Genomic DNA, 11832 nt, shown 5'->3' with positions numbered 1-11832 from the left:
GGTCTGTGCAGCCAGGAGCACCGGTGCCCTGTGAGCTGCTCGCACAGCCAACACACCTGCCTAACGCCGCACATCCTGGAATGTGTCCCATCACCAGGTGACACGTGACTTTGTATATAGATCTAGTTTTTAACACTATATTGAGATATGACTGACACACAAAACGCTTTACCTATTTAATGAATGCAACTGGAGTAATCTGAGGACTAGTTTAAACCCGTGAAACCACGACCCCCATCCAGACCATAAATACCTGTGTCACCTCTGAGGTTTTCTTCTGCCCCTTGTTGTAGCATCGAGTGGGTGCGTGTGTGTTAAGGACCCGGAATGGAAGACCTGTGTCCTTAGTGGACTTAACACACAGCTCAGGAGTGTCAGCAGGATGCTGATAGACCTCTAGGGTTTCTGTGTCTTACAGAACTGAGACTTTGTATCTTTGTCATCATTTGTCACTTCTGTTTCTCCATGCTTTTTCCCCTTGTGAGATGACCTAAAGCCTTTTCCAGGATTTCCTTGGCCCCAGTGAGATAACCTTATCTGTTCCTGACTAAGTCTTTGTGCTAGAGTTTGGGTGACTGTCAGGAGTACAGGCTAAGCAGGTTAAGAATAACCCACCTGCCTGGGTGCCCCTGGCTTGGGTCTGGGAGAGGTTCTGTTTCTCTGTAGGCAGTATCCCCTGGTGGCTGCTCAGATGACGGTCAGCTCACTCCTTCCCAGGGACAGAAGGTGGGCACCAGGAGGACTGGAAGATGCAGGAGGGAAAGAAGTTCAATGTCAGGACAGTAAGAAGTCACACAAACCTTCCACCCGTCAGGTCTGACGTCATGGAACTCACACACCAAGCCCATCCGTGTGACAGCCGGGTCTCCCGCACAGGGTCCCGGAATGGGGTGCACTGCGGGGTCCCGGGACACAGCCAGCTTGCAGAGTGCTACAGACGTAAGGTCCAGCTGGGTGACCTGGGAAGGACACTGGGTTTCCCAGTGCTCAGTTTCCTCATTTGGAAAATGACAATTACTGTCCTGGGTGTCATACAGGACGAGGCTCAAGATGGAAGGTGGTAATATGTGGGAATGGAAATTATTCTTGTTTATTGTAAAGTGTGATAGTAAACAGCGTCTGTTATTCCCCAGTACAGGCCTCATGTGCCCAGAGGGTCAGGAAGTCCCACCCCACCCGGCCTTCCTCAGTGATTTCCCGATAGAATCCAGCGCAGCGGGGACGTCTGTACAGGACGCGCACCTCCGTTTAAGGCAGGGACTTTCCACCCATGTGCTGTGCCACACGGGTGTGACATACAAATCTTTAAAACATGCACTACCTGACCCTGGCCATTTGGCTCAGTGGTAGAGCGTAGGCCTGGCGTGCAAAAGTCCCGGGTTCGATTCCCGGTCAGGGCACACAGGAGAAGCGCCCATCTGCTTCTCCACCCCTCCCCCTCTCCTTCCTCTCTGTCTCTCCCTTCCCCTCCCGCAGCAGAGGCTCCATTGGAGCAAAGATGGCCCGGGCGCTGGCGATGGCTCCTCGGCCTCTGCCCCAGGCGCTAGAGTGGCTCTGGTCGGAACCGAGCGACGCCCCCTGGTGGGCAGAGCCATCGCCCCCTGGTGGGCGTGCGGGGAGGATCCCGGTCGGGCGCATGCGGGAGTCTGTCTGACTGTCTCTCCCCGTTTCCCGCTTCAGAAAAATACAGAAATAATTAATTAAATAAATAAATAAACATGCACTACCTGACTATTTAGTCGATGGCACTGACCTCTTTTTCATTACATTATCAAATAAAAGAAATGACAACAGCCAACACAGTAGCCATATGGTGGTATCAATGGATGAAAATGACACGGATATTGTCAGATCAGCAGAAAATGTCATTTATTTTACGGTGTGCGACAGAGTTATAGGAGTTAGTTTGATTGTGACCGGAGTGAGAAAGGTTGGAATTTACTAAGTGAAGGTAACACACGGCAGTGTGGGGCACCCCAGCTCCCGGTCAACTCCTGCTGGACCGCTGCCCCGAGGGACGAGTGCGACACTCCACTCTGCCGTTGCGCTCCTCGGAGAAGTATCTCTGCAGCATCTGCACCAGCTCCTCATACAGGTCCTCTCTGCCCCTGACCAGCTTCCTCAGCTGATATTTGTCCATGCCCTCCAGGTCCTCGATGATGGCGCGGACTTTGTTGAACAGGTTTTGCTGCTGGACATCCGGCAGTGCTTTTAGGAGCTGAGCGACGGGCTCGAAATGCCGCTGCAACTCATGTTTCCATAGAGCCCCCCCTATGAAGATCCCTAGAAGACAAGGAAGGTTCTATGAGTCGGACCCTGTCCACAAATGAGGGGCTTGGGAGCTCACGGAGAGCTCGTCCCCGTCATGACGAGGGGGCACATTCACCAGTGCTCATGGCGGGCGCGGCTCTGCCAGGCGGCTCCGAGGGCAGAGGTGGGAGAGGCCTCCCTCCGTGGGGCTCAGGTAGGGGACACCCCAGCATGTCCTTCCCCGAGCCCCACTTTCTCGGATGCAGCCAGAATCATGTCCCGCCTCGGAGCTGTGCTAACGGAGATGCTCTTCACGGGCTGGGATTTCCGTGTTTCCCATAAAAACCTCTCTCCTGAGAAAGGAAACCCCTGAAAAGCGAGCCCCATTCCAAGACCCATCGCCGGGGTGAGGCCCTGTTCTCCAACCCCTTTTACTCAGCTAGTAAATACATCCCCCAAGTGGATTCCGGCACGGCTACATGACAAATTTAGGCAGCAGCCCTCTGAGAGCATCGCAGAGCAGAGCTGGGGACAGAGTCTGTCAGTGAGGAGGGAGGCATGGCCCTGTGTCCTCCCTCACCTGCCACTTCCTGATGGTTGAGTCAGGACTCACTAAGTCAGAGTTTGAAAAGGAAAATGTAGAGATGGACGGTCTGAGGCCACCCACACACTGATTACTCTCCCCAGGGTGGGCTCAGCTTATGACGTGTCCTTGGGTCTCAATCCTGCAGCCACAGGACAGAGCCGGCAGAGGCCTGGCCCCGTGAGCTTGGAGAAAGGAGCCGCCCAGGGCAGGTAGCGGTCACCTCTCCAGCCTCCGGAAGGGAATTCCCCCAGACTAAGCTCTGGGAGACCCCTGCATCCAGCACAGGCTGCCCGGCACCCAGGAGGCTGGCGGTAAATCTCTGCAGAGCCCATGGGCCAGGCCACGCCTTCAGCAGGTGTCCCTGAGTTGCAGGGTCCATAGCGGTCACCTTGAGAGAGGCCTTACCAGGCCATCACCAAGTCAGGCCTGGACCCACCAGAGCCCACACTGCAGTCACAGCCCCTGGTTCCAGCCGCAGGCCGTGCTTGTGGCTACCTGCTCCCAGTCCAGAAGATGAAGCCCGCCCGACCTCTAAGGGGCCATGGGAAAACCCGCCAGACTTCTCCCTTTGCCAGAAAGTGTCCCCATGTGATGATGCAGGTGGTAAAACAAGGGGCAGGTGACAGTGTAGGAGGCAGTTTTCCGCTCCTCCTGCATGGACTGTTGGACTTGGGAACGAGGACACTCTCTCTGAACAGTGGATGGGAACTGGCCAGACAGCATGTGCCCCTAGTGGGTGTCCCTCGTGCAGTGACCTGTAATGACGACAGGGCACAGGGACTATCCAGGGGACACCCAGGTGTCCTCAGACGCCAGGACACATCTCTGTAGCCGGGCTGAAGGCCCTCATGACACAGATGCCCTTTCAGAGCGGCCAGCACTTTGGAGACACAGACCCAGCGGCTCGTGTTGTCTGCGGGACACGTTCTGTGCACAGAGATCATTTCACAGAAGCAACCTCTACCTCCAAGTCCTCACGTGGGACGCAGACGTCCATGAGGTCTCTGTGGATGTGTGGCTTCTCTCCCACCCCCATGAGGCACTGACACTCACCACCAAACACTGCAATCGGGTGACCGATCAGAGCACCAACCAAGACTGGAAAGGCGGCGGCCCCAAGGGCCTGAAAGTATTCCTTGAACGCTGCCTTCATCTCCGTCTCTCCCGCAATGTCACACAGCAGGTTTATCACGTCCTCCACACTGACGCACTTCTTACTGTGGCGCTGGGTGGTGGACTCCTTGGCAGGCTTCATAACGGGCATCTTGGTGACTTCAGAAATCCTTTCAGAGGGAATGTTTCAAGAGCATTAGAGTATTTCCACCCAAATATTCCACCCAATACACTTCCTAGTGTTTTGAGAATGGCCCTCATTATCATGTAAAACACTGGAGATGTGGTGTGTGCATGACGGACAGCATCCAGCCACGTGACAGGTGCTCTGTCCCCAATCCTCTCTAAACCAGCCCCCAGAGCCTCCTCACAGGAAGGCAGGTGCGCTGGGTCCACAGGTGCCCCGATGGGACACTCCCTGCGTATATAACCCCTGCCTCACTCGCGGGCTCCCAGGTTACAGCGGAAGGACACTCATGCATCTGGGTACAGCGGTGGGACACACACAGCCTCACCGGGATGACTAAAGAGGGGACACACAGGGACCCAGGTTACTGTGGGAAGGGACACAGGAACACCCAGGTGACTGCAGGAGGTCATACACTCGCACACACATACACACCTGCACACGCACCAGGGTTAATGGGGGAAGTGAGACGCACATGTTCGTTATGAAGGGAGGTCACAAACTCACTCACCCAGCTGCTGCCAGGCCACTCCCTGGCCAGCGTCCAGGTCTGGGTGCAGGGCTCAGGGTCAGGTGCCTGGGTCTCAATCCCACTCTTGCTCCACTCACTCCACGGTACGGGATGGAACTATCTGTACTGGTGCCAGTCGGTTCTGCTAGCCCTGGACTCAGGCGCACCCACCCAGCCCGGCCCAGCGCTGAACTTCACCCAATGAAGTTAGGCTCTTGCGCAGACCACGCCCTCCCCACTTGCTGGGTGAGGCACCAGTACCATCCTGGTCCTGGTCACCAGGAAGCCCGGCTACGCTGCAGCACTCGGGTCATAGGCCACTGGCCTCGCAGGAGGACCCCAGGCAGGATACCAGCCCGTGTGACCTGGCCCAGCGCCCCAGGGCGTGTGGCAGAGTCTAGTCTGTGTGGCCACAACACCACCCTTCTCTCCACTCCACACGAGTCCCCGTCTCTCTTTGGCTCTGTGGACCCTTGAGCCTCGGGACCCTCTCCCACCCCGCAGCACACGAGAGAGCACATAGCCTGGGCAGTACCGGGGCTGCGTTGGGGTTGGTGACTGTGCCGGCCACAGTGCAACAGCAGCTGTCCCCCAGCAGACAGCGGGGGCCTCTGGGCCTGAGGGCTGGGGGAAGGCCAAGTGCAGGCTCTACTCCCAGGGTTCTCCCAGGGTTCCAGGACAAAGCTGATGTGGGGGAGCCTGGAGGATGCAAAGGGCCAGAGGAGGTGGGGTAACAGGACCCCCACAGATACCAACATATCTGAAGTATACATTGCTTATGATGCTAAATGTCGTGCAAGGGCTGTGTGAATAGCTGTTACATTGTATTGTTTAAGGAACTACAGGGGGAAATGCCTGTACCCGTTCACTTCAGAGGCAGCTCAGTACACGTCAGCAACAAGGTGACATTTTAAAAAGACTTTTCCATATTAAGTTGTTGAATCTGCGTAACCAGCACGTAAAGGGGGTGCACTGCACTTTAGGGGGCATACAGAGAGCCGCCACACACCCAATGGCTGACCCTGAACTATCTAAAATCTAGAAAATCCTCACGGGACTTCCATGAGCTTCCCACATAATCCCAACTGCCACCGTGCGGGGCAGGCACGGCTGTCGTGGCCGTACCCCAGGCAGGAGAACTGAGGCACCGGGTCTGCCCGAGGCATCCCCACTCCGTGGGGAGGGTCAGGGTCCAGACTCCACCCTGACCCCACCTGGCTCTAAAGCCCTGGCTTGTAACCAGCAACCTGCCTTTTCTGAGTCTTTGCTCTGCATGGCTGCTGGTCTCTGTGTTCACATCCGGTCGGACACACCGGTCCTTCCCCTGGTGGGACAGGTGCTGTGGTGCCCACTCAAGGACAGTCTGGTCTGTGCAGGCTTGAAGCCAGGAGCAACGGTGCCCTGTGAGCTCCTCACACAGACACACACCTGCCTAACGCCGCACATCCGGAAGTGTCCCCATCACCAGGTGAAATGTGACTTTGTATATAGATCTAGTTTTTAACACTATATTGAGATACAATTGACTCACAAAAAGCTTTACCTATTTAATGAATGCAACTGGAGTAATCTGAGGACTAGTTTAAACCCGTGAAACCACGACCCCCATCCAGACCATAAATACCTGTGTCACCTCTGAGGTTTTCTTCTGCCCCTTATTGTAGCATCGAGTGGGTGCGCGTGTGTTAAGGACCCGGAATGGAAGGCCTGTGTCCTTGGTGACTTAACACACAGCTCAGGAGTGTCAGCAGGATGCTGATAGATCTTCAGGACTTCTGTGTCTTACAGAACTGAGACTTTGTGTCTTTGTCATCATTTGTCACTTCTGTTTCTCCATGCTTCTTCTCCTTGTGAGATGACCTAAAACCTTTCCCAGGGTTCCTTAGCCCCAGTGAGATAACCTTATCTGTTCCTGACTCGGACTTTGTGCTTGAGTTCGGGTGGCTGTCAGGAGTACAGGCAAAGCAGGTTAAGAATAACTCACCTGCCTGGGTGCCACTGGCTTGGGTCTGGGAGAGGTTCTGTTTCTCTGCAGGCAGCGTACCCTGCTGGCTGTTCAGATGACGGTCAGCTCACTCCTTCCCAGGGACAGAAGGTGGGCACCAGGAGGACTGGAAGATGCAGGAGGGAAGGGAAGTTCAAGGTCAGGGCTGGTGGAGAATGTTAGCTGTAAGAAGTCACACAAACCTTCCACCCGTCAGGTCTGACGTCATGGAACTCACACACCAAGCCCATCCGTGTGACAGCCGGGCCTCCTGCACAGGGTCCCGGAATGGGGTGCACTGCGGGGTCCCGGCACACAGCCAGCTCGCAGAGTGCTACAGACGTAAGGTCCAGCTGGGTGACCCGGGAAGGACACTGGGTTTCCCAGTGCTCGGTTTCCTCATTTGGAAAATGACAATTACTATCCTGAGTGGCTCACAGGATGAGTCTCAGGATGGAAGGTGGTAATATGTGGGAATGGAAATAATTCTTGTTTATCATAAGGTGTGATAGTAAACAGCATCTGTAAGTTCCCAATGCAGGCCTCACGTGCCCGGAGGGTCAGGAAGTCCCACCCTACCCGGCCTTCCTCAGTGATTTCCAGACGCGATGCGGGGACGTCTGTACAGGACGTGCACCTCCGTTTCAGGGAGGGACTTTCCACCTGTGTGCTGTGTCATACGAGTGTGCTGCACAAATCTATTTTTTTTTTAAGTGAGAGGAGGAGAGAAAGACAGAATCCTGTACGCGCCCTGATAGGGATACTACCAGCAACCCCCGTCTGGGGCCGATGCTCAAATCAACCCAATTATTCTCAGCACTCGAGGCCGATGATCCACCCAATCGAGCCACTGGCTGCGAGAGGGAATGAGAAGCAGATGTCACCTCTCATATGTGTCCAGACAGGGGATCGAACCCAATGTCTACACACCAGGCCGACCCTCTATCCCCTGAGCCAGCCAGCCAGACCCTGAAAGAATCTTTAGAACCTGCATTACCTGACTGTTTAGTCAGGGGCCCTGATCTCTCTTTCCTGAGATTGTCAAAGAAAAAAATGACAACAGTCTACACAACAATAACCGTTCGGTGTGAATGAATCACTATGACAGCGATACTGTTTGTCCGATCGGCAGAAAGATCATTTAATTTCTGTTGTTCCACAAAAATTCATTTCTGAATTTATCCATGCCCTGACTGAGAGAGATTGAAAGTCGCTATATTAAGGAAGATACAAGCTGTGTGGGGCACCCCAGCTCCCGGGCACCTCCTGTGTGACCCCGGCCCCGAGGGGCTAGTCATACTTCACTCTGGCCTCGAGCTCCGTGGTGAAGTAGTTCTCCAGCATCTCCACCAGCGCCTCATACAAGCTGTTATCCTTATTGACCTTTGTGGTCAGCTGATTGGCGTCCATGGTCTCCAGTCCCTCGATGATGGTGCGGACTTTGTTGAAGAGTTTCCATTTCTCAGGAAAGGGCAAGTCGTTTAGGATCACAGCAATGGGCTGAAATCGCCCCATCATAACAAAGGCCCCTAGGAGCCCCCTGACGGCGCCCCCTAGAAGACAAGGAAGGTTCCATGAGTCGGGCCCTGTTCACAAATGAGGGACTTGGGAGATCACAGGGGAGCTCGTCCCCGTCATGACGAGGGGGCACATTCACCAGCACTCACGGCGGGCGCGGCTCTGCCAGGCGGCTCCGAGGGCAGAAGGCAGAGAGGCCTCCCTCCGTGGGGCTCAGGTAGGGGACACCCCAGCATGTCCTTCCCCGAGCCCCACTTTCTCGGATGCAGCCAGAATCATGTCCCGCCTCGGAGCTGTGCTAACGGAGATGCTCTTCACGGGCTGGGATTTCCGTGTTTCCCATAAAAACCTCTCTCCTGAGAAAGGAGACCGCTGAGAAGTGAGCCCCATTCCAAGAACCATCACCGGGGTGAGACCCTGTTCTCCAACCCCTTTACTCAGCTATTAAAATACGTCCACCCAGAGTGGTATGAGTATGACTAATAAATTAATATATTTAGCCTGACCAGGCGGTGGCGCAGTGGATAGAGCTTCGGACTGGGATGTGGAGGACCCAGGTCCGAGACCCCAAGGTCGCCAGCTTGAGTGTGGGTTCATCTGGTTTGAGCAAAAAGCTCACAAGCTTGAACCCAAGGTCGCTGGCTCGAGCAAGGGACTACTCGGTCTGCTGAAGGCCCACTGTCAAGGCACATATGAGAAAACAATCAATGAACAATTAAGGTGTTGCAACGCGCAACGAAAAGCTAATGATTGATGCTTCTCATCTCTCCATTCCTGTCTGTCTGTGCCTATCCATCTTTCTGACTCTCTCTGTCTCTGTAAAAAAAAAAAAAAAATTAATATATTTAACTATTTCTCCCCCTGTCACCCCAGAGGGCATAAACATGATTTCAACCACACATTTGTTATCAAACTGAAGGCACTGTTTGGGACGGGAGGACCTTGGGTCACTGGAAAGTCCCATCTAACCCGGTCAGGCTCAGGTGTGTGGCTGGAATTCACTTAGAAATGGGGTCTCAAACTCAAGTGCCTTTGGGAGACGGGCAGGTGACTGGAAGGGGTGACAGGGGCCTGTGGTGACCTGGAGAGCGGTGTCCTGTCGAAAGGGCAGTGGCTACTCTGTGCCAGCCAACTGCTGACCAGATCTGTGTCCTGGAAAGCCTGCTAATGTTACAAAGCCAGATATTTATAAGCTGCCATAGGATGGATGTAGGGAATCTCACTGAAAGAGCAGGGCAGAGAAAAGGTCACGGTAACTTTCTGAGGAGAACCCTGGCAAACATGACCTCAACCACATGATCGAGGTGAACCTCTCCAGGGAGGTCCTGTGGATGTCACCTCTCCCTGAAACGGTGCGATGGGCAGCGTGCTCCACCTCTACGGTGCTCCCTCGAAGGTCCGTAGCCCGGTCTCCTCATGGGAAAGACATCAGGCCAACCCGACGGCTACTCCTCAAAACCGTGAATGCTGAGAAACCATCACAGAACCGGGCACTAGGGGGCAAGGTCATGAGCTGCCCTGTGGCACCTTGAGCTGGACCGTGGGACATAAAGGGATCAGTGACGCAAGCTGGTAGGACCCAAATCCTAAAGTCTGGAGGACAGTGAACAGTCAGGTGACAGCGCTGGTTTTGTAGTTTTGACAAATGTACCTGGTAACTGAGGACATTGGCGTCAGGGGGACTGAAACGGGGGAATCTGGGAACTCTGTCCACTGTCTTTACAACTGACCCTGTATATTCACACTGACCGGCCGCGGACCTGCACAGCTCCTAATAACAGTGCGGAATTAAGGAAACACACTTATAAAAAAACGATGGGACTGGGAGGACTCTCAAAATGCCGATGGCAGCATCACAGCTAATACGGAGATGGAGGAGGGAGAACTTAGCCTTTTGCTAACCCTCGAATCTACAAAGGCTTTCTGCCATTTATGGTCCACAACACTGACCAGAAATAGATGTTTATCTAAATGAGAGCATCCAGACCAGAAAACACCCAGGTGCAGGCTGGACGTCGCCGATGGGTCTAAACACTGCACGTCCTCGGGGAATCTGGTGACGTCCCCGTCCCGGGGGGAGAGGCCAGCCTCACGTCCTGAAGCCCGGACACTGTGCCTGGACAGGCTCTCCTCTTCCAGGAAGGAAAGGAGCATTCCGGGGAGGAAAACCAGGAATTCACAAGTCTCGCTGAACTTTTCCCCGCCACCCTGGCGAAACGCTGACAGCCCACTGGACTGTCACTCACTGCTCTCAGCCTTCGTGAGGACGTGAGGACTGGGTCTAGAACTGCTCGTAATGCACTCACTGTCCAGGAATATCAACCAGTTTATTAGTGTCTCTCCAAAGAAGAAGAAATTCCTTTGTTTTCTGGGTCAAATGATGCTTCTGTCCAGGACGAGGGCAGCAGGGAGCCAATGCTCAGTTCTCCTGCGGACCTCGTGTCTCCACCAGCTTTTACTCGTCTATTAAGTGTATGTCCCCCACATGTGGATCTGCGTAGCAGACAGGAACTGGCCAGACAGCATGTGCCCCTAGTGGGTGTCCCTCCTGCAGTGACGGGTAATGACGACGGGGCACAGGGACTATCCAGGGGACACCCAGGGGTCCTCAGACTCCAGGATACATCCCTGGGGCCGGATGTTCTCTAGGTCCACATGACACAAAGGCCATTTCAAGAGAGCCATAGCCTAATCAGTGGTGGCACAGTGCACAGAGCAGGGACCTGGGATGCCGAGGTCCCTGTTTGAAAGCCTGAGGTCACCGGCTTAAGTGCAGGCTCACCAACTTGAGCACAGGGCAGCAGCTTGAGTGTGGGATTATCGACAAGACCCCATGGTCACTGGCTTGAGCAAGGGGTCTCTGGCTCGGCTAGAACTCCCCAGTTAAGGCACAAATGAGAAGCAATCAATGAACAACTTAGGTGCTACAACTACAGGTTGAAGCTTCTCACGTCTCTCCCCTCCTGTCTCTCAATCTCTCTTGAAAACAACACAAAACAGAACAATTAATAACGCCCTGCACTTCACAGACACAGACCCAGCGGCTTGTGTTGTCAGCAGGACACGTTCTGTGCACAGAGATCATTTCACAGAAGCAACCTCAGCTGACAAGTCCTCACGCGGGACACAGACGTCCATGAGGTCTCCGTGGACTGGAGGCTTCTGTCCCACCCCCCACGAGGCCGGCTGCCCCTGCGAGGCATTAGCACTCACCAACGACGGGGAAGCCGACCACTAAACAGAGGCTGAGAGTAGAGACAGCGACCGCGGTGCCACGCTTGAATCGCTTGAGGGCTGCCTTCATTTTCTTCTTCACCGAAATGTCACACAGCAGCCGAATGACATTGTCTACATCGACACACTCCTTCTCAGGCTCCTCTGTGGACATCTCAGCAGAGTTCCCAGAAATCCTTTCAGAGGGAGACTTTCAGGAATGTTAGTGTATTTACACCCCAGGGTTACTCTTCCTAGTGCTGTGAGGACGGTCCTCATTTTTTTGGGAGAGGACCAGAGCGTGGCTGTGTGCATGACGGACAGCACCGGTCCATATGACAAGTTCTCTGTCATCGAGAAAGCCTGGCTGTGGCCTGTGGTCGGCAAACGGAGTGAGCAGAGTGGAGAAGGGGTCGTTGTTGCCCTCTGAGGAACTTCTCATCTGTGAGAGACTGAGAGTGACCGAGCTC

At 54.4% G+C, this 11832-nt stretch overlaps 2 protein-coding genes across 2 annotated transcripts; both read right to left on the bottom strand.

The window, feature by feature from the left end:
* Positions 1–1857: 1857 nt before the first annotated feature.
* LOC136312910 (protein C19orf12-like) lies at positions 1858–4787 on the bottom strand. Its single transcript, XM_066242880.1, has 3 exons — positions 4648–4787; positions 3890–4119; positions 1858–2283 (listed from the first exon to the last, which is right to left on the bottom strand). The coding sequence occupies exons 2-3, from the start codon at positions 4098–4100 to the stop codon at positions 1988–1990; spliced, it is 507 nt and encodes a 168-aa protein (XP_066098977.1). The 5' UTR covers positions 4101–4119; positions 4648–4787; the 3' UTR covers positions 1858–1987.
* Positions 4788–7921: 3134 nt separating this feature from the next.
* Positions 7922–11537, bottom strand: LOC136313239 (protein C19orf12 homolog). The gene is made up of 2 exons (XM_066243424.1): positions 11363–11537; positions 7922–8184 (listed from the first exon to the last, which is right to left on the bottom strand). Exons 1-2 carry the CDS (start codon positions 11535–11537, stop codon positions 7922–7924), a joined length of 438 nt encoding a protein of 145 aa, XP_066099521.1.
* Positions 11538–11832: the final 295 nt, after the last annotated feature.

The sequence above is a fragment of the Saccopteryx bilineata genome, chromosome 9 (assembly GCF_036850765.1).
Source record: "Saccopteryx bilineata isolate mSacBil1 chromosome 9, mSacBil1_pri_phased_curated, whole genome shotgun sequence".
In the NCBI taxonomy this organism is placed as follows: Eukaryota; Metazoa; Chordata; class Mammalia; order Chiroptera; family Emballonuridae; genus Saccopteryx; species Saccopteryx bilineata.
The sequence above is the reverse complement of the archived record's forward strand: the minus strand, read 5'-3'. Positions and strand labels throughout refer to the sequence as shown.

Excerpts from the sequence above, each read along its gene's own strand:
- LOC136313239 (XM_066243424.1), bottom strand. The coding sequence starts at position 11,537 with ATGTCCACAGAGGAGCCTGAGAAGGAGTGTGTCGATGTAGACAATGTC. Across the intron at positions 8,185-11,362 it reads GGTCGGCTTCCCCGTCGTTG|GGGGCGCCGTCAGGGGGCTC; the intron begins GTGAGTGCTAAT and ends CTTGTCTTCTAG.
- LOC136312910 (XM_066242880.1), bottom strand. The coding sequence starts at position 4,100 with ATGCCCGTTATGAAGCCTGCCAAGGAGTCCACCACCCAGCGCCACAGT. Across the intron at positions 2,284-3,889 it reads CCCGATTGCAGTGTTTGGTG|GGATCTTCATAGGGGGGGCT; the intron begins GTGAGTGTCAGT and ends CTTGTCTTCTAG.